Source organism: Typopeltis vanoorti, chromosome 11, assembly GCF_054136105.1.
Source record: "Typopeltis vanoorti isolate ZY-2024b chromosome 11, IOZ_Tvanoo_1.0, whole genome shotgun sequence".
NCBI lineage: Eukaryota > Metazoa > Arthropoda > Arachnida > Uropygi > Thelyphonidae > Typopeltis > Typopeltis vanoorti.
The window spans coordinates 30,550,598-30,578,265 of record NC_143559.1 but is presented as its reverse complement, the minus strand read 5'-3'; the positions used below and the strand labels follow the sequence as shown (position 1 = coordinate 30,578,265).

General features: G+C 38.7%; 1 protein-coding gene across 1 annotated transcript in view; it reads left to right on the top strand.

Annotated features, from left to right (window-relative positions):
• LOC150101407 (1-phosphatidylinositol 4,5-bisphosphate phosphodiesterase classes I and II-like) overlaps positions 1-27,668 on the top strand; it is a 965,056-nt gene that overhangs the window by 315,779 nt on the left and 621,609 nt on the right. Inside the window, exons 7-9 of the mRNA XM_090400893.1 lie at positions 17,159-17,165; positions 20,101-20,112; positions 22,469-22,553. Of these exons, the coding sequence (XP_090257019.1) occupies positions 17,159-17,165; positions 20,101-20,112; positions 22,469-22,553 (104 nt within the window). The remainder of the gene's footprint in view (positions 1-17,158; positions 17,166-20,100; positions 20,113-22,468; positions 22,554-27,668) is intronic.

The window sequence follows — 27,668 nt, the reverse complement described above, 5'->3', positions numbered from 1 at the left end:
AAACTGAAAATATCACACTGACAAAGTTAGGGTCTGCAGGTAGCCAATTATAATTACAGCAGACCGAAGGGGGAAATCACTTGTTCCAGAAATTATGTAAAATCTATAGGAAATAGATTTTAACTTCGATTTTTGATAACAAAATTTTTCTAACTCAATCTCAATATTTATGAACAAAAGTCAAATGAGAAATGAAAAGTACTGGAGCATAAGTGCAAGCAAAAGTCAACTGCTATTAATACATGTGGGTTGGGATGGGTTAATCAGTATATTATGTTGATTAATTGCATGTCTTTTCCATGCTGGTTCACCCATTTGAGAGATGAAAAACTGGCTACCACCACCATTCAGCTAACTCACCTATAGTTGAAAAACCCTTATAAAGATTCCTTTCATTGTAGATGGAATTTGAAACTTTAAGGAAGGTTGATACCTTATGGGAAATAACTAGTAGCACACAGTGAAGTAATGAATGTCATTTTGAAACCCAAAATACAAACATCGGTGCAGATCTTTTTGCTGTTATTAAGAACAAAGAGAGCTCCATAATTAGTCAGCATAATAAATAGCATGCCAAGAAATTATATTCTCGGTTTCATCCTTTATCCTTCTGGATCTGACTCTCAGTGATGAGACTTGGGTAGTAGCCCTTCCTATAATGCATAGCATTATACATGTCCATAAGGATATGTGCGTTACATTATGGAATGCTAAGGCAATTGATGTAAAGTCATTAGAGCTTGCACCCTTGGAGGAATTAGTACCATTATCTCAGGTTGGGAAAAAGACAAACCTCTGTGTTTGGTTGTAAGGAAAAAAAAAATAACTTTCAGTCATAAGACTGAGAATTAAATAATCCTATGAGTTAGAAATAATTGTACACCAGCAGCAAATGATCTATTTCAGCTTCTATAAAATGGCGGCCGTGATACTGCCAGAGTAGTCCTGTAATGCATTTATTAACTGCACTAACAGCAATCTTAATATTTACTATCTTAATATCGTGGCATCTTATTACTAGGATCTTATTACCAGTGTTAGTTGGGGTGAAACCGCCACTAGAACAAGTAAAATAAAATCAAAGTGAAAAAATAAACAAAAGAAAACCAAAGTACTTATCTTGCCAAAATCCAAGCTCTCATTAGTGGGAGCCAGACCCAGAAGTGGTACTAAGGTTGAAGTAATGCAGAAATCATATTTCCATATACAAGTAGCCAAAAGGTGTCATGCCTTATTACTAAAATACTCTAGTTTAGAGGTATATGTTGAAAGTTTTTTTCACATTGTTATACTATAAATTAAAGATGCCAAGACATTATATTCTTGGTTTCATCCTTTATCCTTCCGGATCTGACTCTCAGTGATGAGACCTCAATAAAAGTCAAAACCCGGTCTGGGTAGTGGTCCTTCCCATAATGCATAGCATTATACATGTCCATAAGGATGTGTGCATTGCATTATGGGATGCTAAGGCAATTGATGTGAAGTCATTAGTCTCTATATACAAGTAACCCAGTCGTGAAGTGACTTCATATACAAACGTTGCTTACACATGGATAAAGAATGACATTAGGAATATAATTTCTTGGCATCTTTAATTTCCAGTGGATGGATGGTTGGTATGTGAAGTTCTGGTCATTGGAGAGTTAAAGCTTCAAATGATGCCCACAGTAGGACCATCTGCTGATGTCTGGCAAAAATATTGATTGCCATGGAACAAGGGTGTCAAACTGGCAGGCCGCATGTGGCCCACAAAGCAATTTCTTGTGGCCTGCGATGCCTCAAGGAAAGATTTAAAAAAAGGTTGGTGCTTTTATAATAAAACAAATACTGTATTTATTTGAATATAACTTGCCTTGCATATGACTCGCATTCCTGATTTACTTTACGAAAAAAGAAATTAAAACCTTTAGCATGTACATCGCACACGAAAAAAAGTTTAAACATTTTCACATTGGGGCGATAACTCGCTCCCCGTGGTAAACAACACACCTCCCCCAACTGCCACTATACTGCAGACACAAGACAAAAAAAAATTGTATCACTGAATAAAGTACAGAGACATTTGCTGTCCATGTAATATATTTCTAAAAAAATTGTGCAATTAGAGACAACTGGGATATAATCGGTACTGACTAATGAATCACATGTCCCCTCCCACATTAACTATGCTGTTTAGACTCAAGCAAAACCATATGTTGCATCAGCAAACACAGTATCTAACTAAAAACAATAGTTTTTAGTTAGATGTGTGTGAGTCTGCCCGCCAGGTCTCAAACGCAAAGCAGCAATAAAATTCGTAAACATGTTAAAACTAAGACATATATAGTGAATGTTGTTATGGCAGTTTCAGATATTATGGAATTTGGTTGAAGAGAATTAGCGTTTTAGCTCAAAAATGTCGGCTTGACTTTGTGTTTTGGTAGTGCAATCTTTTGTTAATACTACGCCAATCATATGCACTTCTTCATAGCTGCTCGATCTTTATAGGCCTACCATTGCTGTCTATATTTGACACTCTGCTTTAACTTCTCATTAGTCATTCATGAAGGGTTTTTCATTACGTATCTCAAGTCTTGTAAATTACTTGTAATTTTTACTTGAAATAGTAGAAGATGATGCCATTTGGATAGATGACTTTGACAAGGCACACAAGGAAACTGCTCTCGAGGCCGGATGTAGCAATAGCTAATAGGAGATTCTTAGCAAGTCATCCCCATTTTCAGTTTTTTCCTGAAAACTTTATTTTCCAAAATCCCTGCACCATGATTTTTTCACTTTAATTTTGGGGAAAAAAGTGCGAGTTATATTTGAGTAAATACGGCATCGATTTAAACATTTGATTTATTCGTTTTCATATGGCATTTATAATTACAATATGTATGCAGTGACCTGCTATAATATAATTGCAATAATAAATATTTATATCGCAATTTCAATGTTAGACTCGATCCTAATCAATTCTAAACTATTTATGCTTTCATTGTTATAGCACGCTGCAGGTAGTGCGATGAAAAAATTGAATTCTATTGGCTAGCAGCTGTTCACGTGATGCGCAGCATATGCGCTCATGTGAATCCAGGCTATGAGTTTATAATTGTCTGCTACAGTCAATCAGTGATCACTGAAGCACATGTCAGTGCACTGAACACGATCTAATGACAACCTAGCAACGTAATCTAGTTGTGAGAGAATCCCTTTTTTATTATTTTTTATTTGCAATAGTATCATGCACGGCTTTACAGTTTTGTGCGTTTTTATTCAAATTTATAAAAACTGTTATTAATAATATATTTATTCACCTAGGCAATGTCGCTTTCTAAGACAACAAGAAAAAGAAAAATTGGTGATGAGGGGAGAAAATTTCCAGAAAAATAGTAATTGAATTACTTCTGCACTGAAGCAAAGGACAAAACTGTGTGCATTATTTGTAATGAAACAATTAGTGTCGCCAAAGAATATAATATAAAAAGGCACTACGGTAAAATTCACAAAGAACAATATTCACGCTTTGAGAAACACTGAGAGAAGAAAAATTAAAAAGTATGAAGAATTCACTTCAAAGTCAACAACAAATATTTCCAAAAATTATGGAAGACAATGAATCAGTAGTGGGAGCCAGTTATGAAATCATCTATTTATTGGTGAAACATTCCAAACCTTTTAATGACTGTTCCTTGGTTAAGGAGTGTATGATAAAAGCAGCCGAAAACGTATGTCCCAAAAATGTCCAAGTATTTTATATTTTTTTTCCCTAAAATGCTCTGATCGAAAGAATAATTGAAATGGTAGATAATCTGTGTGACCAGTTGCAAGAAATATCTGCAAATGTGCAGTGCTTTTCAGTTGCACTTCATGAAAGTTTCGATAATCACAACATGGCTTATGTCTCTGTTTCTTCGGGCTTGCGATGACAATATGAATATTACTGAAGAGTTCTTGGAAATGATTCCCATCCTCCCTAAGAAATTCAACAAATTCACTCTCCTTATTCTCATACACTTTCTGGTCTGCATTCCTATAAATAAAATCTCTCATCAGGATCACCTTCTTTTTATATGACCAACCAATTTGTCTAAACATTTCACAGTCAGTACTCGCTACTTTCACTGGTCTATAGTGACTTTCTGTTAGATGTACTATTCTGTTATTTTCATCTTTACACTAAATAGATTCAGACTCTTCACATGTACTACCATTTCAATTTGTACTTGAAGTGGACACAGTTCCTCTGATATCAGTTACAATCTAACATCCCCCCTCCCAATCTTTTTTTTTCTGGAAAATTCTATATCTTTCCATTTCTATTCCCAACAAAACATCATTCTTTGGCAACCAGGGTTCACAATAATTAATTATATTTGAGCATATTGAATCAACAAATGCAACAAACTCTGCTTTCTTATTTCTAATACCCCTTACATTAGTATACAAACCTTAGTATACAAACATAACAGGTCTGTTGAGATGGTCTTTCTGAGAAGATATCAACAACACCATCTTCTTACTCTAGCTGCTGCAGTACACCTATCTCTTTCGTCTGACCACTCTATTGTCCTGATCCTGACTCTGATTTCCATTCATATTTCTCTCATCCTTACCTTTATGCATTGAATCACTTTATCTTGCATAATAATAATAATAATTACATCTTCAACCTTGTGTCCATCTACCTACTGACTTTCACAATCTCCCTCTCTGATCTTTAGCTATACTAACTTCATCTTGGATTTCTGGGCAAACAATAGTTTCTCTAAATGCCTAACAGTAAACACATTCAAATTCAATCTGTTCACCTTAAACCATTTCATCTTCAGATTCACTTCACAAACTGAACACCCTTTGCCTCACAAAACTTATCTATCTCACCATTTATTTCTGCTCTCCTTCTCAACTCGCTATTATCCTGTCTGTACAACACACACTAACCACTTTTCCAACTATACTACAAGGGTGGTCTGAAAAGTTCTCAGCCTAACAATATAAAAACGAAATTATAAGTTTCAAAATTATTTTTATTTTTCAACATAATCTCTCTTAAGACTAATACATTTATTCCAGCGATGCTCCAGTGCCATTATCTCGACCCTGTAGTGGTTCTGTGAAATTCAATGTAGCTTAAAATTACCAAAGCGCTTTACATCGATTTTTACATAGGTCAAGGCCCATGATAACTGTAAATAACCTTGTTTATCTCTATGTTTTTTTATTTTAGATATTTTTGTAAGTAACCCTATGGGAATTAATTGTATTTACTCCTTTAACTAAAGTTTCTAGAATGTCTAAAATAAAGACAATGCTTTGCCATCGGAACCTTGTGTAACAGCTATGTATAAAGAGCACAAGAAACTTGGTTACTATTAAGTGTGCGTATAAGTTGTTTACTTTGTATAATAGCTATGTATAAAGAGCACAAGAAAGTTGTTTTCGATAAAGTGTGTGTAAGAGGTGGCTGCGGGCTCTGAGCATAACATCTTCGGAGTTTGTATCAAAGAGATGCACTATTTTAGAGAAGTTTCCGCTGCCCAACTAGACAAGAAAAAGAGAGTGCACAGAGGAGAACAAAGAGCGGGTTGAACTTAAAAGAAGATCAAGAAGAAATGCTGAATTTCTTCGGGGTTTACAACCCTTAGTGCAAGGTCCAGAGAACAGGAAAATAAAAGGGAGCTGAGCCGATCATTGAGAGGAGAGGCAGTCGGAACCACAGCGGACAGTCGGAACCAGAGTAGTGATGGCAGAGAAAGAGGAGAGGCAAGGCCCCAGTTACTAAGCAGGAGAGTCCAGGTCCAGTTGCTAACAGAGGAGAGCTGAGATCCAAGTGCCAAGAGAGCAAAGGCAAAGTGCTGTTACCGAAGAGAGCCAGAGCCAGTCAGCGGCAGTTACAGTCATCGGCGGTCGGCAGTTAGAAGCAGAAGTTCCCGAAGTAGGATCCAGAAGAAAATTTGCCCATATGCTGAAATGTGCATATGGGCAAAAAAAAGTTAACATATGCTATTCAAGTACTGCAGATTGCAGTCCAATATCCCGACATGATACCACTGAAATGCACGGTTAGCCTAGTGGCTTTGTGCTTCGCAACCATATGACTGGGGAAGGAGTGTCCTAGGTTCGATTCCCATTGACGTGAGGAGCTGAAGGATCTTCCTCAACCATAGCCAAGTTAGCCGGTCTTGGGCCTGGACAGCAGGGTTTTTTTCCTGCTGTCATCCCGCAAGCAGGCAAACTGGCCTCGTGAACATGCACAGGGATAGAGCAAGGAATACTTTGAGGCATAGGGGTGACCATTCTATCCTCGTATTTCAGTTATGAAATTTAAGCATGCTTGGAGGGTTGTGGGCCTTAAAGGCCTGTTAAAGCCATTGAGATAGATACTGCCGAAGCAAAACACTCCTGAAGGAAGCCTAAAACTCAAGATGAAAGAAAAGCCACAGAGACTTTAGTGCAAGACTCTTGACTGAATGTGTGATACAGAGCCTCTGTAAGTTCCATACTTTTGTACAATTACAAGAGAAATTTGTACAATTTCTCTTGTAATTGTACAAAAGTATGGAACTTACATCCCTCAAGTAGGCAAACTGGCCTCGTGAACATGCACAGGGATACAGCAAGGAATACTTCGAGGCATAGGGGTGACCATTCTATCCTTGTATTTCGGTTACGAAATCCAAGCATGCTTGGAGGGTTGTGGGCCTTAAAGGCCTGTTAAAGCCATTGAGATAGATGGAGATAGATACCGCTGAAGCAAGACACTCCTGAAGGAAGCGTAAAACTCAAGATGAAAGAAAAGCCATAGAGACTTTAGTGCAAGACTCTTGATACAGAGCCTCTGTAAGTTCCATACTTTGTACAATTTCTCTTGTAATCTAGGAGATATGTTATAGATAGACTGTAAAGAATTAGTTTAATAGTAATAAAAAGTGTCCATAAGAGAGTCAATTGGCATATTAGAAGTTTATATCAAATTTGTAAAAAAAAATGGCTTAACAGAGTTAGCTAACCTCTTAACCTCTTTGCGAGTTAACTAGAAGTTTAATAAGTTGAATTTTTAAGCAGAGAATAAATTAGTTTTTGAGTTAAAGAGATTATTTAGTGTTGAAATGAAAGGGTTCTAATTTTATGCTAAAGATTTTATAGATAGGTAGAGAAAGCAATATCCCTATCGTTTGATTCATGTATATTTCATACTAATGTCAATAAATGTGTTTTAATTATTTGTTAAAAGAGTGCTGCCTGATCTTTTATTTTACAATGCACTGTTTCTAAAAATAATCGGACTTGTGAGCGGAAAACAACTAAGGCATTAAAAGTACAGTTTAATTATTTAAGAACTATGACTATTTATATAAACTTTGTTGAAGGAATTTACGCTAGTAAGAGATAGAAATCTACCGGATGTTTTACTGAGTCTTATGCCGATATTGAAATACTGGGTGTGGACAACAGTGTTCATAGATATACGACTAGTAAAATACGAAAGGTGGATAAACAATAGTAACATAGTACGCAGTAGAATAAATAAGGAAGGTTACGAGAGAAAAAGCGTGTAGTGCTAATTAGAATAATGGTATTTCAAAGGCACAGTAACCAAGCAGGCTTTTTATAAATAAGTAATAACAGCAACACTTATTACAGTTCTCAGTAAGATCTGCAAAATACCCCTCTACAGCTGCAATCACCTCTTTATTCGAAGAAAAACGCTGACCAGTGAGGAAGAGATAGAAGTCAGAAGGAGCCAAATCTTGGGAATAGGGTGAATGTTCCAACAATTCATAGTGAAGATCCCTTAATTTTTCCCATTGCCAAAACACCTTTGTGGGCAGGTGAATTGTCCTGATGACATATGATTTTTTTTTACATTTCTGAAAATTATGCAGACAACTACCGTGTTTGAATAAAAACTTTAGTTTTATATAACTAAAATTTACATTCGACGTTTCGACCTTTATGTCAAGGGCATCTTCTGGAGCATAACCACTATACACAGGAAACAAGCTACACTACAATCACTGGTTTGTTAAAGTTACTGACCAACCACTACAACAATTGTTGGCCTGACCTCTGGTGAAAAAAAAAAAAAATAAATGAAAATAAAATTATACATCAACGCTAGAGCCCTATTATTAGTGTTATCTGTTGGCTGTAGAAATACATTGGGTGCAACAACAAGTCTATGTATCTATCTATATACATATATTAACATCATGATTATAACATGTACATTCCAGCCAGTTGGTATGGAATGGTTTCTAATACTGGCTGAAGATTGGCTAGAGTCCTGACTTATGCTGGATCTTATATATTAGATAGGCTGAATGTGTGCCAGATCCTTGGAATTTTCATGCCATCTTTATTGTTGATATTTGGGTGGTTTATCAAGATTTCCCAGGCTTGCTTAAATTTCCTTTCATACCAGGTTTTTGTATGGTGTAAAGAGCAGGTGCTTTTCCAGTTGATTTGGTGTAAGGTGTTGTATCCTTCACTGTCTACTGAAAACCGACACACACGGCCAATATATACATGCTAATTCATACCACCATCCATCACAAAAATATGGAGTCATTAACAACCTGATAAACAGAGCTACAACAATTTGCTCTAACCAGCAAGCCCTGAAACAAGAACTAGAAATCATCAGCGACACATTCATAAATAATGGATATAACAAAAATACTATTAATTGGGGGGGGGGGTGGGGGGGGGGGGGGGTGGGGGGGGGGGGGGGTGGGGGGGGGGGGGGGTGGGGGGGGGGGGGGGTGGGGGGGGGGGGGGGTGGGGGGGGGGGGGGGTGGGGGGGGGGGGGGGTGGGGGGGGGGGGGGGTGGGGGGGGGGGGGGGTGGGGGGGGGGGGGGGTGGGGGGGGGGGGGGGTGGGGGGGGGGGGGGGTGGGGGGGGGGGGGGGTGGGGGGGGGGGGGGGTGGGGGGGGGGGGGGGTGGGGGGGGGGGGGGGTGGGGGGGGGGGGGGGTGGGGGGGGGGGGGGGTGGGGGGGGGGGGGGGTGGGGGGGGGGGGGGGTGGGGGGGGGGGGGGGTGGGGGGGGGGGGGGGTGGGGGGGGGGGGGGGTGGGGGGGGGGGGGGGTGGGGGGGGGGGGGGGTGGGGGGGGGGGGGGGTGGGGGGGGGGGGGGGTGGGGGGGGGGGGGGGTGGGGGGGGGGGGGGGTGGGGGGGGGGGGGGGTGGGGGGGACCAGTCCTGAAGATACTTTCAGGCGCAAACTTTGTTTGCTCACACTTGGATAAAGGATTAAACTAATTTTATTATACTCTAACCAAGTGAAAAATAAACTTTCAATAGGTATTAATAAGTTATTATCCCTGAGATTTACTTTCATAATAAAAAGTACATTGGAAGAAACTGTAAACTTGCTTTAGCATTAAAAATAAACTTAACACTCATAATATGTTAATCTTGAACTATTTTTGTAACTTTTAGTAACAAATAATCAGATACTATATTATTTTGAGAATGATAAAAAATTCTTCATACTTGATCATGATTATGTTTATGTCCACATATTAGATATAAACCCAGATTTCTCCATGCAATGTCATTGTCAGTAATATTAGACTTAAGCTGTGGAGTTATTCATTTGAGCTAACATTATTTTCTAATAACTTCTTATCACAAAAAAATTTGATCATATTCAGTCATATGAACAAATGTGACTGAATTACTTAATGTAATTCAGTCATATTTGACTGAATTACACTCTCTCTTAATGCTTTCAGTCTCTGAAAACAATTTACAAAATTATGGAGAAATGCAGAAAGAGATAACATCATATCTTCCAAATTGCCATTCTTTAGATACATGAATTCCTTTCCTGAAAATAGCCTAAGGATCCTAAAGAGGTTTAACCTATTATACATCTTTACATCCACGAGAAAAAATATCCTTCTTCCTACTTTAAGAAAAAATTTTTCCATGACCTCTTGAAGGTATTTACAGAATTCCATGTACTCTCAGCCTAAATTGCTATGGATAAATTAGACATACTGCTGAAACACACATGAATTACATTTGATTCATTCCTCCTGGGAAGTATAGTCAAATTGACTCTTTACTATATAGACCATCTGATTTGAACTAAATCAATTGATGTTGCTTCACCATAGTTGTTTCAGTTTCTAGAGTGCAACAATATATAGTGCAACATTTTGAAAGAATGTTGCACTATATCAACCAAATCTTAATAAGACAGATTCTGTGCAATTTCAGGAAGAGGAGTCTCATAACTCAGTAACAGTACAGTGATGAAAAAAAACAAAGTTTAGAAAAACCACCCTCCATGCAAAGAACCTGCTCCTCATGCCCTTGCTCACACTTTCTTTATACAGCTTCCAGAATGGCTTTTTTTTCTACCCTTGTTTCCATCTCTCTCTCTCTCTCTCTCTCTTCTTTATGAAAAATCTTTTGCATGCTAATCTGGTAACAATTCCTCACAAACTTATATATCTAAATTGTATCTCCTCTCCTATTCACAAGGCTCTGAAATTTGCATTCCTCAAGCTGTCATCACATCACACATTGCACAGACACAACATTGACTTACTAAATCTTCTCTGGAACCCTCTATGATATCTTCATTTCCCCTAGAAAAAACCAAATGACCAGATCTGTGCATAGTAGTCCATATGCAGCTTGATCAAGCTATGCAAGTTATGCGAACCATAACCTCTTTGCTTCTGCATGTCAGGATCCTCTCATTACCATAAACTATTGTGATATTCTCACAGTTTTAGCAATATGACCCTAAATTTCAAGTCTCTATCTACCACCACCACCAGATCTCTCATTTCTTCCATTTTCTTTTAAAAATTTCCTCATTAATCGGTAATATACTCTGCATCCATACTTGCCTACCAGATTTCAAGACTTTACAACTTTACAAGACTTTACACTTTATAACATTAAACTAATAGCTCCACTCACTTATCCAGTGATACACTTTATTCATATATTCCATTAAGGCCATGACATCTGCTCTGTTTCTCATAGTTCTTTCAACTTGGCGTCATCTGAAAACAGCTGCATATCACCTAAGAATGTCATTTCCCAATATTATAAGCAGATTGCTAAAATGTGACCTCCAATAAATAAACTCATGCTCACCCCCATCATAAAGAATACTGCTGTTCTTAGCCCCCCAGTTCAGAATCCTAGCTCTCACCAAGCTCTCCTCTGTCTTGGAGTTATTGTTAAGGTGAATTAGAGCAGATTTTCACAGTGACTGGCCTTCAATTTTTAGCATTAGTCTTATCTCTCCTTTTGTGAACTGGAACAATTTTACCCTCTTTTTACTCTTTTAGGACTTGCGGCATTGCAGGACTCACGTTGAACAGGTATACCAAGGGTGCCATTAATTCCCTAGATCACTTGTTCAAGATAGGATGACATATCAAATCCTTCTGCCTTATTAACATAATTCCTCATATACCTCCTGCTCACTTACTATCAATCCTTTTTCACCTATACCCTCTACACTGAAGACTCTTCATGATGTCACATTCATGAGGATGGAATATCCTAATGAACTGCTCATTGAATACCTGAATTACATCATGTGCAGCAATTACCAGTCTACCATTTTTATTCACTAACATAATCCTCACATAATCATTCTTTCTTTTACTTACCATATATCAAAATAACACTAGAATTTTTCTCGGCTTGATTGCTAATTTCTGCTCATAATTTCATTATTCGTGATTCCATTCTACTCCTACCTTATTTAGCATTAACATTTTCATCTTTGAATACACTCAAACACTGCTGCTGTTAAATGTCTCATCATCAATGCCCAATCTGCATCTGCCTCTCCTAAGTTTGTCACCAGTCTTGTAGTTTCAGATATAATCCTATCCTTACAGAAGTTCTCTTGTGACTGGTTCCATCCAGATAATTACCTGATGGTTACACTTGCCAAAGGGAAGAAAATTAGACACTCCATTTACAGTCACATCCTCTGATGATATGATCAGAACTAAGACTCTCAACCCTTGTTTGTTTTCTGTTACATATTGCCTAAGATAGTTGTCCCTGAAGAAATTCATTCTCCTGATTCCCTGATGCTATCTCTTCATTCCAATCGGTATTACCATGATGTAAATCACCGATAATGATTACACTTCTCTTGCTCTTTGCATAATGTTCTCTTCTAGTTAGCCAGTTTGCCTATATATTTCTTTGTTTCCACCCTTCACATTCCCTAGCTTATACCAACATCCAATTAAATATATCATTCTATCAACTTCCACGTCATACCATACTGCTTCAAAACCACTGCCACTATTTTCTAATTGTATTTCCACCTTGTGTGGATATAATTCCCCTGCTATCATCATAAAGAATACTGCTTCTCCTTTCTTGCTGTTTCCCCATAAAATGTACCATTCCTTTCCATTTCTATTTCTGTCAGGATATGATTCTCATCTAACCATGTTTCACTTATTCCAACTATTTCTGGGAGAATAAACTCAGCCAATTTGACAATTTTATCTCCCTTATTTATGATACTCCTGACATTTGAAAATAAGCATAGCAATTCATTTCTTGGTCTATAGCTATCGTACTCATGCCATCTCTCGTCTGTGACTTCATCTGCTCTTGTTTGCTCTTTTGCAGAGAGAGAGAGAGAGAGATGTGATTTTTGTCTCATTCCCAAATTAAAGCACTTCACTTATACAATTATTTATGCCTCTTTTTAATTGTACAGTTATAATAAGATCTCTTAGTTGTACAATATTTTTTATTAGTTTCACATATGAGAAGTTACAAAACTCGTAACAGTGCCATCTTGGGAAAGCAGTTAGAGAGAAAGAATGACTCTGTTGGTGTGTTCTTTGAATAACTAGTAGTTGTATTCATTGGGAGAAAACAGTTTGAGAAAGCAGAGAGCAAGGATTATGAATGATATGCTGTCTGAAATGTGTGAGGAGATGGGAGTACAGTTTGTTAATGTGTGGAATCAGTTTAAGAGATGAAGTGAGCTGTATGGGAGTGATGGACTGCATTTCAGTGGTTATGGTATGAGTCGCTTGGAGAGAGACTACTGCTGGAAGGTAGAGAAGTGAATACAGAGAATAAATCAGATCGAGAGGGGAGTGATGTGGAAGAGCAGGAGAGATTCAAGAGGCGGATATGAATGGGGAAGTGAGTGGTATGAGTATAGAAAAATGAGAGAATGGGTGAACAAGAGGAGCAGGGAAATGGGGAGGCTTAGGGTGGACAGGGGTACACAGCGTGAGAAAGGTGGATACTCCAAGAGCAGGTGAGAGCATGTGTAGGCAGGAAAGGAATGGGATGACCAGGGATCAAGAGGAAACAGATAAAATCGCAAAGGGTTCTAAAATGAAGAAGCAGAAAGGGAAATGGCCCCAGTCGAGCATGGAGAGATCACATCGAGTGAGTGGTATCAGTGGAACTAGCTGTAGATCCAGAAATGAGCTATTGTGTTTGTATACAAACGCTAGAAGTATAAGAAACAAAGCAGATGAAATGGTTGTATTAATTGCATCTGTTCACCTGAGGATTGTCAGAATAAGTAAGATATGGTTGGAAGAGGATGACATCCTGACAGGAATAGAGATGGAAGTGTATGATGTGTTTCTTGAGGATAGAAGGGGTAAAAAGGGAGGGGGAGTGCTATTGATGATAGAGAAAGTGTTATGTCCATACAAAGTAGAGATGCAAGACGAAAATACTGCCAGTCGCTTTGAGGCAGCATGGTGAGATAGAAGTGAATAGAATCAAATACTTGGTGGGATGTTGTTATAGACCAGGTAATGTGGATGGTGCTGATAGTGAAATGTATAGTCAAATTAGCCAAGCAAATAAGAAAAAGGTGATCATTATGGATCATTTTAATTATGGCAACATAGACTGGAATGATGAGATAGCAACTGAAAGTAAAGAAAATGAGTTTCTTGAGTTTTTGAGGAATAACTACCTCAGAGAGTACGTAACAGAGGGCACACAAGGATTAAGGGTCTTGGGATTTGGTCATCTCATCAGAGGATATAATTATAAATGAGGTGTCAATTCATCCGCCAATTGGTGAGAGTGACCATGAGGTGATTTCCTGGGTGGTTGCCAGCAGTGCGAGGACCCCTGTGAGAAAAGGAAAAGGGTATATGTTGAACTACAAGGGGGGGGGGGTGATTATGAAGAGCTCAGGAGACAGCTTGCAGGTGTAGCGTGGAATGAGGAGTTAGCTGGAAAAGAGATCAATGCAGCTTGGGGGATTTTCAAAAACTGTCTAGTAGATGCAATGTCTAAATGTATTCCATGAATAAGAAGGTTAAATAAGGTGGGTGTGAGATGGATGAATAAAGAGATTAAGCATGCAATACAGAGAAAAGGGGCATTCTGGAGGCAGCATAAGAGAAGTGGAAATGATTAATTTCATGAGGTCTACAAAGATCCAGCAAGGATCTGAGTAGCTAAAGAGAGGTATGAACAGCAGTTAGCTAATGAAGCCAAAAAGAATCCTAGGGAGTTCTTTTGATATGTAGCCTGCAAAAGAAAGAATCATTATGGAAGGATGACATTGATTGAAGAAAATGGTATAAAGAAACAGCTGTTGCAGAATGTGTGGTGGAAATACTAAATGAGCAGTTCATAAACATCTTTCAATCATGTGAATGTGACTTCATGGAGAGATTGTGAGCAGTTGATGATGGTGAGGAGAGACATTCAGTCTCTCCTTCCCATAAGTGAGCAAGAGGTGTTTGGGGAGTTGAGTAAACTAGATGTAAATAAGGCTGTGGGATGTGATAATATATCACCGCGTATTCTGAAGGAATGTGACAGAGAGTTGAAACCTGCCTTGACATATTTTTTTAATATGAGTCTTGCACTTGGTCAAGTTCCTGAGGAGTGGAAGGAGTGCAAGATTGTGCCACTTCATAAAGGAGGTGATCGAACTCAAGCATCAAACTATAGGTCTATCTGTGTGTCAGGTGTTGTGGTTAAGTTGTTGGAGAAGCTTGTGAGAATTAGGAATCAGAGTTGGGTTGACAACAATGGTATTATCTTTGATGGACAGCATGGATTTGGTAAAGTGAGGTCATGTTTTAGTAATCTACTTACTAATTACAATAAAGTGACTGCTTCCCTGGACAGGATACACAGTAATATACTTGGATTTCGCAAAGGCTTTTGATAGAGTACCTCATGATAATTTGACAGTCAAACTAGAGCAGATGGGATTGGATATTAGATTAGTACATTGGATTGGAGACTGGCTATCTGATAGGTATCAACAAGTTGTGTATGGAGGGTGCGATATCCAGGAAAAGGAAAGTCACTAGTGTAGTGCCTCAGGGGTCTGTTTTAGGGACATTACTGTTTAACTTCTATATTAATGATATTGGTCAAGATTTGGATGGAGATATTCAATTGTTTGCAGAAGATGCAAAATTGGGACAAACCATAAAGAGTAGTGAAGATGTTGTGGCCTTACAAGAAGACTTGAATAAATTGAGTGATTTGGCATGGCAATGGGGATGCGAGTTCAATGTTGCAAAATGCAAGGTTTTAAAATTTGGAAAACAAAGATGGGATGCAGAATTTATGCTTGGTGAGAATATATTGTTGGAGGTAGAGGAAATAAGAGATCTGGGGGTGATAGTGGATAAGGATCTAAAATTTAGGTGACACATCGCCAAAATTGTGAAGACAACACAAAGGCTTCTGGGAATGATGCGGAGGACACTGATGTGTAGAAGTAGGGAGATTCTTGTTCTGTTGTATAAGGCTTTGATTAGGCCACACATTGACTATTGTGCCGAGATTTGGTCACCGGGTTTTCAGAAGGATGAAGAAATGTTGGAAAGGGTCCAAAGGCTACTGACTAAGGTAGTTTCTGAGCTCTGGAATATCGAGTATGAGGAAAGATTGAGAAGATGTAATTTGCAGTCTGGTGGAGAGAAGGAAGACGGGGGAGATATGATAGAGACCTACAAGGTGGAAAGGAGTTGTTATAGGATCAATGCTGGAGAATTTTTACAGAGAATAGTGGGAAATCAGGGAAGAACCAGAGGTCATCCCTGGAAACTGTATAAAGAGAGTGTGAGTAGGGGAGTGAGAGGCAGGATTTTTTCATGCAGAGTTGTGAATGATTGGAATGCCTTGCCTGGGAGTGTGGTGTCTGGAAGGAGTTTGTTTATGACTCGGTATGATGAGATGTGTGTGATAAAAGGACCTCCCAGATGAGTCTTAGACTCCATGAGGTCTTGGGGTAATAATAATAATAATAAAGGTTTTATCAAATTACGTAGATAGATGAATGAAAGAAAGGATGAAAAGTTGGTTGAATAATTTGAGGCTGAACTCTGTATTGATGGTGACTAGTGGCTGCTCATTTTCTTACCTGATTAGAAGATAGCAAAGGAATTGTGGTGCTAGTTCACTGGAGCAGTGCTTATTAAAATACCTATAAAATGATAGAATGCAGAAATATTGTCTGTGAGAATGCAGTTGGAGAGTGTCCATGAAAGAGAGTGAGAGGTATTATCTGCTAGCAGATTGCCCTCTTCTGGATACAGTTGAGCATTCTCCAGGATGTTTGGTGTGTCACTTCTACTGTGGGAATAATTTCTTAAATTGAACAGATTTGGGATTTATAAAATGTATGGAGCTATACAGAACTAGTAGTTCAAAGCTTACTAAGGCAATTAACGTGAAGTGACTGGTCTCAATATAAAAGTAGCCTAGTCATGAAGATGCTTCATGTGCAAACTTTGTTTGCTTTCACTTGAATAAAGGATTAAACAAGATTATAATTTCTTGGCATCTTTAATTTAATGCAGAACTGGTAGTTTTTAGTGAAAAAGATTACCTAAGTTTTTGGTTGCTGAGGTGGTTATGGATGTGATGTGTTTGTGCCAGTAAAGGCTAGATGTAAAAGTCAACCCAAGAAGAGAACTGGTCTGGAATGGCAATTAGAATATTATTGAAAGTAAGGGGAACTTAAGCAAGATTTTCTTCTGAGAAATGAGACAAATTGTGTTTTGATATTGAAATTCACCTACTTACCATTACCCTCTTGAGAATGGTGAGAAGATCATTTGAGCAATAGAAGATTTCATGAATGAAGAAGGCAAAAAGGAACATGCAGTGAATGACCAGTGAGGAAGCTTTCAATCTAGTCATAAAGGCAGGAGGAAGACTGTAAGATGATGACATAGTAAGAAGGCCTTAATGATAGACTGGATTAAAATCTTTGATCTTCGTTTGAAACATCAAGAGGAGATCCACTCAGGAATGAGCATATAAGAATTAATATTGGTGATCACTGGTAATTAATTGTATAACTGGTAATTAATGGATCCCTGAGCAGTAAAAAAGTTCTTCATTGATATTCTTCTCCATTACTTTTGATAGTAGTATTGAGCTCAGGACAATGGTAGTTTGATGCTTGACTTTTATCTTCCTTTATTAGGACAGGCTTGATAAGAGCTTGGTTCTCTTATTTAAGGGAATAAATAAGAGAACCAAGTTTGGCAGATGCCAGATGAGTATGACAGCTTAAATAAGTGATACAGGATAGATGTTAATTATGGATGGGACCTTATTAAGACTGTTGAGGATTTTTCTGCCATTCTGGTGAATGATTAGAGGAGGCACTTTTTTTGAGAAAGGTGGATGCTCCAAGAGAAGGTGAGCATGTGTAGGCAGGAAAGGAATGGGATGATCGGGGATCAAGAGGAAACAGTGGAATTGAAAAGGGTTTTAAAATGAAGAAGCAGAAAGGGAAATGGCCCCAGTCGAGCATGGAGAGATCACATCGAGTGAGTGGTAGTATCAATGGAACTAGCTGTAGACCCAGACATGAGCTGTTGTGTTTGTATACAAATGATAGAAGTATAAGAAACAAGGCAGATGAAATGGTTGCACTAATTGCGTCTGTTCACCCAAAGATTGTCGGAATAAGTGAGACATGGTATGAAGAGGATGACATCCTGACAGGAATAGAGATGGAAGGGTATGATGTGTTTCGTGAGGACAGAGGGGATAAAAAGAGAGGGGGAGTGCTATTGATGATAGAGAAAGAGTTATGTCCATATAAAGTGGAGATGCAAGAGGGAAATAGGGCCAGTGATTTTGAGCCAGTATGGTGTGAGATAGAGGTGAATAGAATCAAATACTTGGTGGGATGTTGTTATAGACCAGGTAACGTGCATGGTGCTGATAGTGAAATGTATAGTCAAATTAGCCAAGCAAATAAGAAAAAGGTGATCATTATGGGTGATTTTAATTATGACAATATAGACTGGAATGATGAGATAGCAACTGAAAGTAAAGAAAATGAGTTTCTTGAGTTTTTGAGGGCACACGAGGATTGAGGGTCTTGGATTTGATCATCTCATCAGAGGATGTAATTGTAAATGAGGTATCAAATCATCCACCAATTGGTGAGAGTGACCATGAGGTGATTTCCTGGGTGGTTGCTAGTGGTGCGAGGACCCCTGTGAGAAAAGGGTATATGTGGAACTACAAGAGGGGGAGTGATTATGAAGAGCTCAGGAGACAGCTTGCGGATGTAGCATGGAATGAGGAGTTAGCTGGAAAAGAGATCAATGCAGCTTGGGGGATTTTCAAAAACTGTTTAGTAGATGCAATGTCTAAATGTATTCCAAGGGTGAGAAGGTTAAATAAGGTGGGTGTGAGATGGATGAATAAAGAGATTAAGCATGCAATATAGAGAAAAAGGGCATTGTGGAGGCAGCAGAAGAGAAGTGGAAATGACCAATTCCATGAGGTCTACAAAGACCAAGCAAGGAGGGTGACTTGGTTGGTGAGGGTAGCTAAAGAGAGGTATGAACAGCAGTTGGCTAATGAAGCCAAAAAGAATCCTAAGGATTTCTTTCGATATGTAGTCAGCAGAAGAAAGAATATTTATGGAAGGATGACTTTGATTGGAGAAATGGTATAAAGACAGCTGATGCAGCATGTGTGGTGGAGATACTTAATGAGCAGTTCATAAAGATCTTTCAATCTTGTGAATGTGACTTCATGGAGGGATTAGAGCAGTTGATGATGAGGAGGAGAGACTGACTGTAGGTGAGCAAGAGGTGTATGGGGAGTTAAGTAAACTAGATGTTAATAAGGCTGTGGGACTTGATAATATATCACCACATATTCTGAAAGAATGTGCCAGGAAGTTGACATCAACCTCTCCCTCAGCTTCGATACAGCATTTGGCAATGTCAATTAATTCGTTAAATCAGTTTTTTATATCAGTTTTTGGGATACAGTTGAGGCGCGTGGTTTCTGTCGCTTGAACATTTTCAATGGTGTCGTGTCGCTTTCCTTTCATCGGCAAATGAAGTCGGGGGAAGAGAAAGAAATCACAGGTTGCTAAATCAGGTGAATACAGCGAGTGATCCAACAAGCAAACTTGGTTTTTGCTCAAAAACTGTCTCACAATGTTCGAACAACGAGATGGTGCATTATCATGCAAAAGTGACCAGCTGTCTACATCATGATATTCATGCAGTGATGTGATGAATTTTCACTATCAATCGCTTCAAAACTTTGAGATAAAACTCACCATTGACCGTTCAGAGGCCGAGTTAAGAATTCGTTCCGCCAGCGGAACGAATTCTTAACTCGGCTTCTAATGAAACAAATGTCATAAACAGTTGACTTAACACTAATGAAAGTTGCCACTTTTGACAACAAAAAGATGCAATAAGTGGTGCCACTAGTTTCTTCTATTTTCGAAAAGTTCGGTTTCTTTTTGGACAGAGGTTGTACGTTGTTTTGACTTTTTTTGGTGTGTATTTAGTGGGGCGGCAAACTCAGGGACTGCCCCGGGCAGCAAAAGCTCTAGATACACCACTGATTAGAACCCTGTAGGAAACCACCACTGGTCACCTTTGTCCTTTTACATCAGCACCTCCATATATCACTTTCTGGTACCTGTCAGTCAGACACTCTCCCATCCATATCATTTACTATTCTTCCACAACTGATGAGTGGATGAATAACAAAATAATTCCAATATGCTGCTAAGATTGAAGCAGCAAATTATAGAGCGCACAAGAAATATTTCTTGTGTTAGAAATATTTAGAAATATTTCTAAATATTTCATTGGCTGAGTCCAGTTGGAAGGTTCACTGCCTACCATGAAACAAGGTGTTGTTCAGTAGCCATACCACAGGTTCCAGCACAGTGTCTTGATACACTTTTGCAGAGGTTTTTTCCCCTTTCTTGCTGAACTGCAACTTGGGAACCCCAATATGTGACCCCCCCCCCTTCCCCCCACACCAAACATCATCACTGATGCAGAGTGATGACCTCTATGAGTGCTATAGCATGTGCTATGCAACCATCCAGGGCATATACCTGATCGTTTTGGCAGTTAAACAACCTTTCAATGGTAAAAATCTTCCCATCTGTGAAGAGGGTATCTGTCTGTCTGTCTGTACTCTCGGAGAATTGCTTTTGATGTTATCACTCTCTGCCACATAAGTTGTGGTGTTAGGAAATGCCCAGTAGAATGACAATAAGCTCTCATCCCCAGGTCATCAGTTAATATACATAACATTTTTCTATGTAAAACATTCATCTCTTGTGATGTCACTTTCTGCATTCTCACAGGATTACAGTGGAAGAATGCCTTCACAAGTTGTTGCATCCATATGCAGTGTGGTCAACCTGTTCTTTGGTGGTTAGATATGTCTTCTGGATGGTTATAATAGTTAATAATCCAATACACAAACATCCTACTGATCTTGAGTGTTTTTATCATGTTTGAAAATAACAGGCGGTGCATTCCAACCTTGTGAAGTGCTATTACAGCTACACTGTTCTTATAACCTCCCCACTAACTTGTACAGCTAAACTCTCTCTACTGATGAACACATGAATGTTGGCTGCACACAGCACTACTAATGGAACTGGACTTGTGCAATTCTGTAGGCAGCACAGTGGAGTGCAGAAGTTGTAACAGCACTACCTACAGAATTGCAAGTTTAGACTTTGAATTAGGTTCCATACAGAGCTCTGTGCTATTTAAATTGGCTGCTCCTGTCAGAGATACTTTGGAGAGTAAGGATGTATATTCTATTAGTGGGAGTCCACTGTTGGAAGCAGAGAATACTAGAATTTCTGTAATGAAGATGGAACTCAGGGAAATACATTCCAAAGATGAAATGGATATTGATTACCAGAGATATAATGGAACCTCTATGATGCAGAGGTTCAATTGTATAAAGGTTTTTAAAGACCACATTTGGAATTTCTGATGTCACAAAAGCCCATTTTGTGATGTCACAAAAGCCTCAATTTTATTTATTTAGATTTTGGAGAGAGATGAAGAAACTGGAAATGGTAGTGCAGTCAAGTAGCAAAGATGAAATCAGAAGAAGGGATTTTAGTTATGAGAATAGAGAGAGAGAGAGAGAGAGAGAGAGAGAGAGCGCGAATGTGAACTGTGAATTAATCCTGTGATAGGAGACTAGGCAATATGATTAAGATGCTTAGAGGATTGATAGTCCATTCGAAAGTGAAAGTTGAGTTCATTAATAACTATGATGTCAAATAAAAGTTATACACAGTAGTATTTGCTAGGAATAGTTAATCAGTTGTAATTATGCAGTGGTGTAAACTTTAGCATGGTTGGATGATACAATAAGAAAAGTAAGGAACTTAAGGGGATAATAAATCCCTCATTATTTTAAAGCCGGATATGAAACTCGGAGATTGAAATCTATCAAAATCTAAAATCTAGGCTTTAAAATAATGAGGGATTTATTATCCCCGTAACTTAATTTACACAGCTGGAAAAATAGCCTCTTGACTCTTTATTGTAGTAAAAGTAAGGAACGTTTAATCCTGAATTTGGCTGCAAATGATTTTATCATTGGTTTCAAATGTTTACTCTTTCTTTGTGTGGTGAGCTTGGTTTAATGTTTGGTTGGAATTATTGCTGAAGCAACTAAGGCAGTGAGGTCAGTTTGTCTAGGTGTTCTCTATCGGTTTACCTGTTTTGTAGAATGAGAAAATGAGTTTCCAGGGAGGGTACCTTGCAATCTCTATATCAGGTGTATTGGGCATAGTCCAGCTTATACTTCTGAGATTTCTAAAGATTAACTGTATCATTTATAAGGTATTAATTTTCAGAAATCTCAAAGATGCATGGTTCTAAATATAGATTAAAGATCTAGATTGAGGAGTAGATTAAAGAGTTCTCCTGGTGCTTGTGGAGAAAATATTTGATTCTTATTTGAACTTGATATTATTTTATATGAAAGAAAATGCATTTCTTCTATTTTTCTATGATGTGCATTGTTATTTTGATGATATCATAATATGAGGGATGTTAAGCATGCTATTTTGCATCCTTCACTTATTAACGTTTTCTGTGGGTTGTAATTTCATATGCCATATATATTACATCACTCAATTATTAAAATTTTCTGTGGGCTATAATTCATATGTTATATTTTCCCCCTTATTATTGAAGTGTTCTGAAGCGATTTGCTCAACACAAAGATGATAAGAAAAGAGTAGAAAAGGCTTTAGAGCATTGTAACCTCCCAAGTGGAAAGGTATGTTATTTTTATTCTTCAGTATGCTTTGTTGAGTAATGGAATATTTCAGCAATGTATCATGTTTAACATTATGCTGAATGAATTTTCAGGCACCCTCAAGACTAAGGTATAACTGGTAATTAGCTTACAGAATTAACAATGCATATGAAGGATATTAATTAAAGGCAACTTTAATGAATAACTTCTATATTTCGGCAACGTCACGTTGCCATCTTCAGGAACATAAAAATATGGTATGTGCACGTAGGCACTAACAAAAGCAAATGAGGAAGAAGGCAAGAAACTAATATTGTTCCTAAAGTCCTAATTGTGCCCTCTGGTGGGCTAATTTTGTTGTCTTGGCCGTTGGGCTGAAGTTCTCATAATGTAATTATAATGTTATGTTCTCATAATGTTTTTACGTTATGAGAACTTCAGCCCAACGACCAAGACAACAAAATTAGCCCTCCAGAGGGCACAATTAGGACTTTAGGAACAATATTAGTTTCTTGCCTTCTTCCTCATTTGCTGTTGTTAGTGCCTGCGTGCACATACCATATTTTTATGTTCCTGAAGATGGCAACGTGATGTTGCCGAAAGTTGTGGACGTACCTAAGAAGACCTCCTGATTCAGATAAGTTATTCTAGGAACAATTAATTATATGTGCGTAATTGTTTGAGTAAGAGCGGCTGTAAACATTGTGTGCTACCGGTATTATTAGTGTGGGGGATTTTTCTTGCCTAAACTTAATTACGAAATCGTTATTATTAGACCTAGTAACCTGCAGGGAAAAAAAAAAAATGGCGGCAGCATTGTCATTCCATGATTTTAATTTGGATTTCAGTCGTTTCGTTAAGTGTGAGGTCTGTTATATGTATTCTTTCGATTACATAAATGATTTGTGGATGTTTAGCATGGATGTAAGAAGGGTGTGTGTGAACTGTGACCTGAATGAGGAACTGATGAATGCAAATATGAAATTGATGACAGAAAGTGTTAGTAACGATTGTGTCGCGAGTGCACGTTTGAAAGAGAGGCGAAAAAATGTTAAAAATCAGGGAAAAAAAAAAGAGCGATTTGAAAACAGTAACGGATGTTAAAAGGGATGAAAGTGAGGCGAGAGTGAGGAAAGAAACGAAATTGAGAGAACGAATGAAAGTAGAAATGGCATGACGCAGAAATCGCAAGTGAAAAAAAGCGAAAGAATAAATGATAGCGAAAAAAGAATGAATGATGGCGAAAGTTGGATGCATGTTGGACTGAAAGTACTGAAACAAAGAAAGATGAATGAGAGTAAAAGTGAGAAGAATGATAGCGAAAGTTTGACACATGTTAGTCTGAAAGTACGGAAACAAAGAAAGATAAATGAGAGCGAAAGTGAGAAGAATGATAGTGAAAGTTGGACGTATGTTGGACCGAAAGTATGGAAACAAAGAAGGACGAATGAGAGGGAAAGTGAGAAGAGGGGGGGCGAGAGTTAGAAAGATTTAATGATAGACAGAATGTGTCGCGAGATTTGGAAAGTGAATTGGATTGGATGAGGCAAGAAATGAAATGGATGCAGAATGAAATTAAGAGAATTCAGGTCAAAACTATTAAAATAAATCATGATGGCATGAAAGAGTTAATGAAAGATGAGCGAGTGGCGTTGTATGGCGACTCCATTATTAAAGGTGTGCTAGAGGATAAAATGCACAAGGTATGTTTTTCAGGCGGTAAAATGAGTAGAGTGATTGATGCATTGGATATGAGGCGGGAGCGAGCAAAAGAGTTAATTGTATTAATTGGTACAAATGATTTGAGAGAAAAGAAAGAGCATGTCAGAATGAATGTCAGGAGGCTGCTTGGAAAGATAAAAGAGAATAGTGTGACAGGAAGGGTAGTCAGTTTGTTGCCTAGGTATGATTGTGGTGAAATGAGGCAGAGAGCAAGGATTATGAATAATATTCTGGCTGAAATGTGTGAGGAGATGGGAGTACAGTTTGTTAATGTGTGGAATGAGTTTGAGGGATGAAGTGAGCTGTATGGGAGCAATGGACTGCATTTGAGTGGTTATGGTGTGAGTCGCTTGGAGAGACTCATGCTGGAAGGTAGAGAAGTGAATACAGAGAATGAATCAGATCGAGAGGGGAGTGATGTGGAAGAGCAGGAGAGATTGAACAAGTGGAAATGAATGGGGAAGTGAGTGGTATGAGTATAGAAAATAAGAGAATGGGTGTGCAGGAGGAGCAGAAAAACGGTGAGCCTCAGGGTGAACAGGGGTACACAGCGTGAAAAAGGTGGATGCTCCAAGAGGAGGCGAGAGCATGTGTAGGCAGGAAAGAAATGGGATGACCAGGGATCAAGAGGAAACAGATAAAATTGCAAAGGGTTCTAAAATGAAGAAGCAGAAAGGGAAATGGCCCCAGTCCAGCATGGAGAGATCACATCGAGTGAGTGGTATCAGCAGAACTAGCTGTAGATCCAGAAATGAGCTGTCGTGTTTGTATACCACTGCTAGAAGTATAAGAAACAAGGCGGATGAAATGGTTGAACTAATTGTGTCTGTTCACCCAAAGATTGTCGGAATAAGTGAGACATGGTTAGATGAGGACGACATCCTGACAGGAATAGAGATGGAAGGGGATATGATATGTTTCGTGAGGATAGAAGGGGTAAAAAGGGAGGGGGAGTGCTATTGATGATGGAGAAAGAGTTATGTCCATACAAGGTAGAGATGCAATAGGGAAATAGGGCCAGTGGTTTTGAGCCAGTATGGTGTGAGATAGAGGTGAATAGAATCAAATACTTGGTGGGATGTTGTTAGAGACCTGGTAATGTGGATGCTGGTGGTGATAGTGAAATGTATAGTTAAATAAGCCAAGCAAATAAGAAAAGGGTGATCATTATGGGTGATTTTAATTTTTGGCAATATAGACTGGAATGAAGAGATAGCAACTGGAAGTAAAGAAAATGACTTTCTTGAGTTTTTGAGGGATAACTACCTCAGACAGTATGTAACAGAGGGCACACGAGGATTAAGGGTCTTGGATTTGGTCATCTCATCAGAGGATGTAATTATAAATGAGGTGTCAAACCAATTGGTGAAAGTGACCATGAGGTGATTACCTGGGTGGTTGCCAGCAGTGCAAGGAACCCCTGTGAAAAAAAGGGTATATGTGGAACTACAAGGGGGGGGGGTGATTATGAACAGCTCAGGAGACAGCTTGCGGGTGTAGCATGTAATGAGGAATTAGCTGGAAAAGAGATCAATGCAGCTTGGGGGTTTTTCAAAAACTATTTAGTAGATGTAATGTCTAAATGTATTCCAGGGGTGAGAAGGTTAAATAAGGTAGGTGTGAGATGGATGAATAAAGAGATCAAGCATGCAAGAAAAAGGACATTGTGGAGGCAGCATAAGAGAAGTTTAAGTAACCAATTTCATGAGGTCTACAAAGACCATGCAAGGAGGGTGACTTGGTTGGTGAGAGTAGCTAAAGAGAGGTATGAACAGCAGTTAGCTAATGAAGCCAAAAAGAATTCTTGGGAGTTCTTTCGATATGTAGCCAGCAAAAGAAAGAATGATTATGGAAGAATGGCATTAATTGGAGGAAATGGTATAAAGACAGTTGTTGCAGAATGTGTCGTGGAGATACTTAATGAGACGTTTATAAAGATCTTTCAATCTTGTGAATGTGACTTCATGGAGAGATTGAGAGCAGTTGATGATGGGGAGGAGAGACTGACTGTAAGTGAGCAAGAGGTGTTTGGGGAGTTGAGTAAACTAGATGTAAATAAGGCTGTGGGATGTGATAATATATCACCGCGTATTCTGAAGGAATGTGACAGAGAGTTGAAACCTGCCTTGACATATTTTTTTAATATGAGTCTTGCACTTGGTCAAGTTCCTGAGGAGTGGAAGGAGTGCAAGATTGTGCCACTTCATAAAGGAGGTGATCGAACTCAAGCATCAAACTATAGGCTATCTCTGTGTTAGGTGTTGTGGTTAAGTTGTTGGAGAAGCTTGTGAGAACTAGGATCCAGAGTTGGGTTGACAACAATGGTATAATCTTTGATGGACAGCATGAATTTGCTAAAGGGAGGTCATGTTTTAGTAATCTACTTACTTATTACAATAAAGTGACTGCTTCCTTATACAGTGGAGAAGGATACACAGTAATATACTTGGATTTTGCAAAGGCTTTTGATAGAGTATCTCATGATAAGTTGACAGTCAAACTAGACCAGATGGGGTTGGATATTAGATTAGTGCATTGGATTGGAGACTGGCTATCTGATAGGTATCAACAAGTTGTGTATGGGGTTGCGATATCCAGGAAAAGGAAAGTCACTAGTGGAGTGCCTCAGGGGTCTGCTTTAGGGCCATTACTATTTATCTTGTATATTAAGGATATTGGCAAAGATTTGGTTGAAGATATTCAGTTGTTTGCAGATGATGCAAAGTTGGGACGAACCATAAAGAGTAGTGAAGATGTTGTGGCCTTGCAAGAAGACTTGAATAAATTGAGTGATTGGGCAAGCAAATGGGGATGTGAGTTCAATGTTGCAAAATGTAAGGTTTTAAAATTTGGAAAACAAAGATAGGATGCAGAATTTATGCTTGGTGAGAATATATTGTTGGAGGTAGAGGAAATAAGAGATCTGGGGGGTGATAGTGGATAAGGATCTAAAATTTAGCGGACACATCGCCAAAATTTTGAAGACAACAGAAAGACTTCTGGGAATGATGCGGCGGACACTGACGTATAGAAGTAGGGAAATTCTTGTTCCATTGTATAAGGCTTTGAGTAGGCCACACATGGACTATTGTGCCTAGATTTGGTCACCAGGTTTTCAGAAGGATGAAGAGATGTTGGAAAAGGCCCAAAGTCGACTAAGGTAGTTTCTGACCTCTGGAATGTTGAGTATGAGGAAAGATTGAGAAGATGTAATTTGCAGAGTCTGGTGGAGAGAAGGAAGAGGGGAGATATGATAGAGATCTACAAGTTGGTAAGGGGTTGTTATAAGATCAATGGTGGAGAAGTTCTACAGAGAATAGTGGAAATCAGGGGAGAACCAGAGGTCATCCCTGGAAACTGTATAAAGAGGGTGTGTGTAGGGGAGTGAGAGGCAGGTTTTTTTCTTGCAGAATT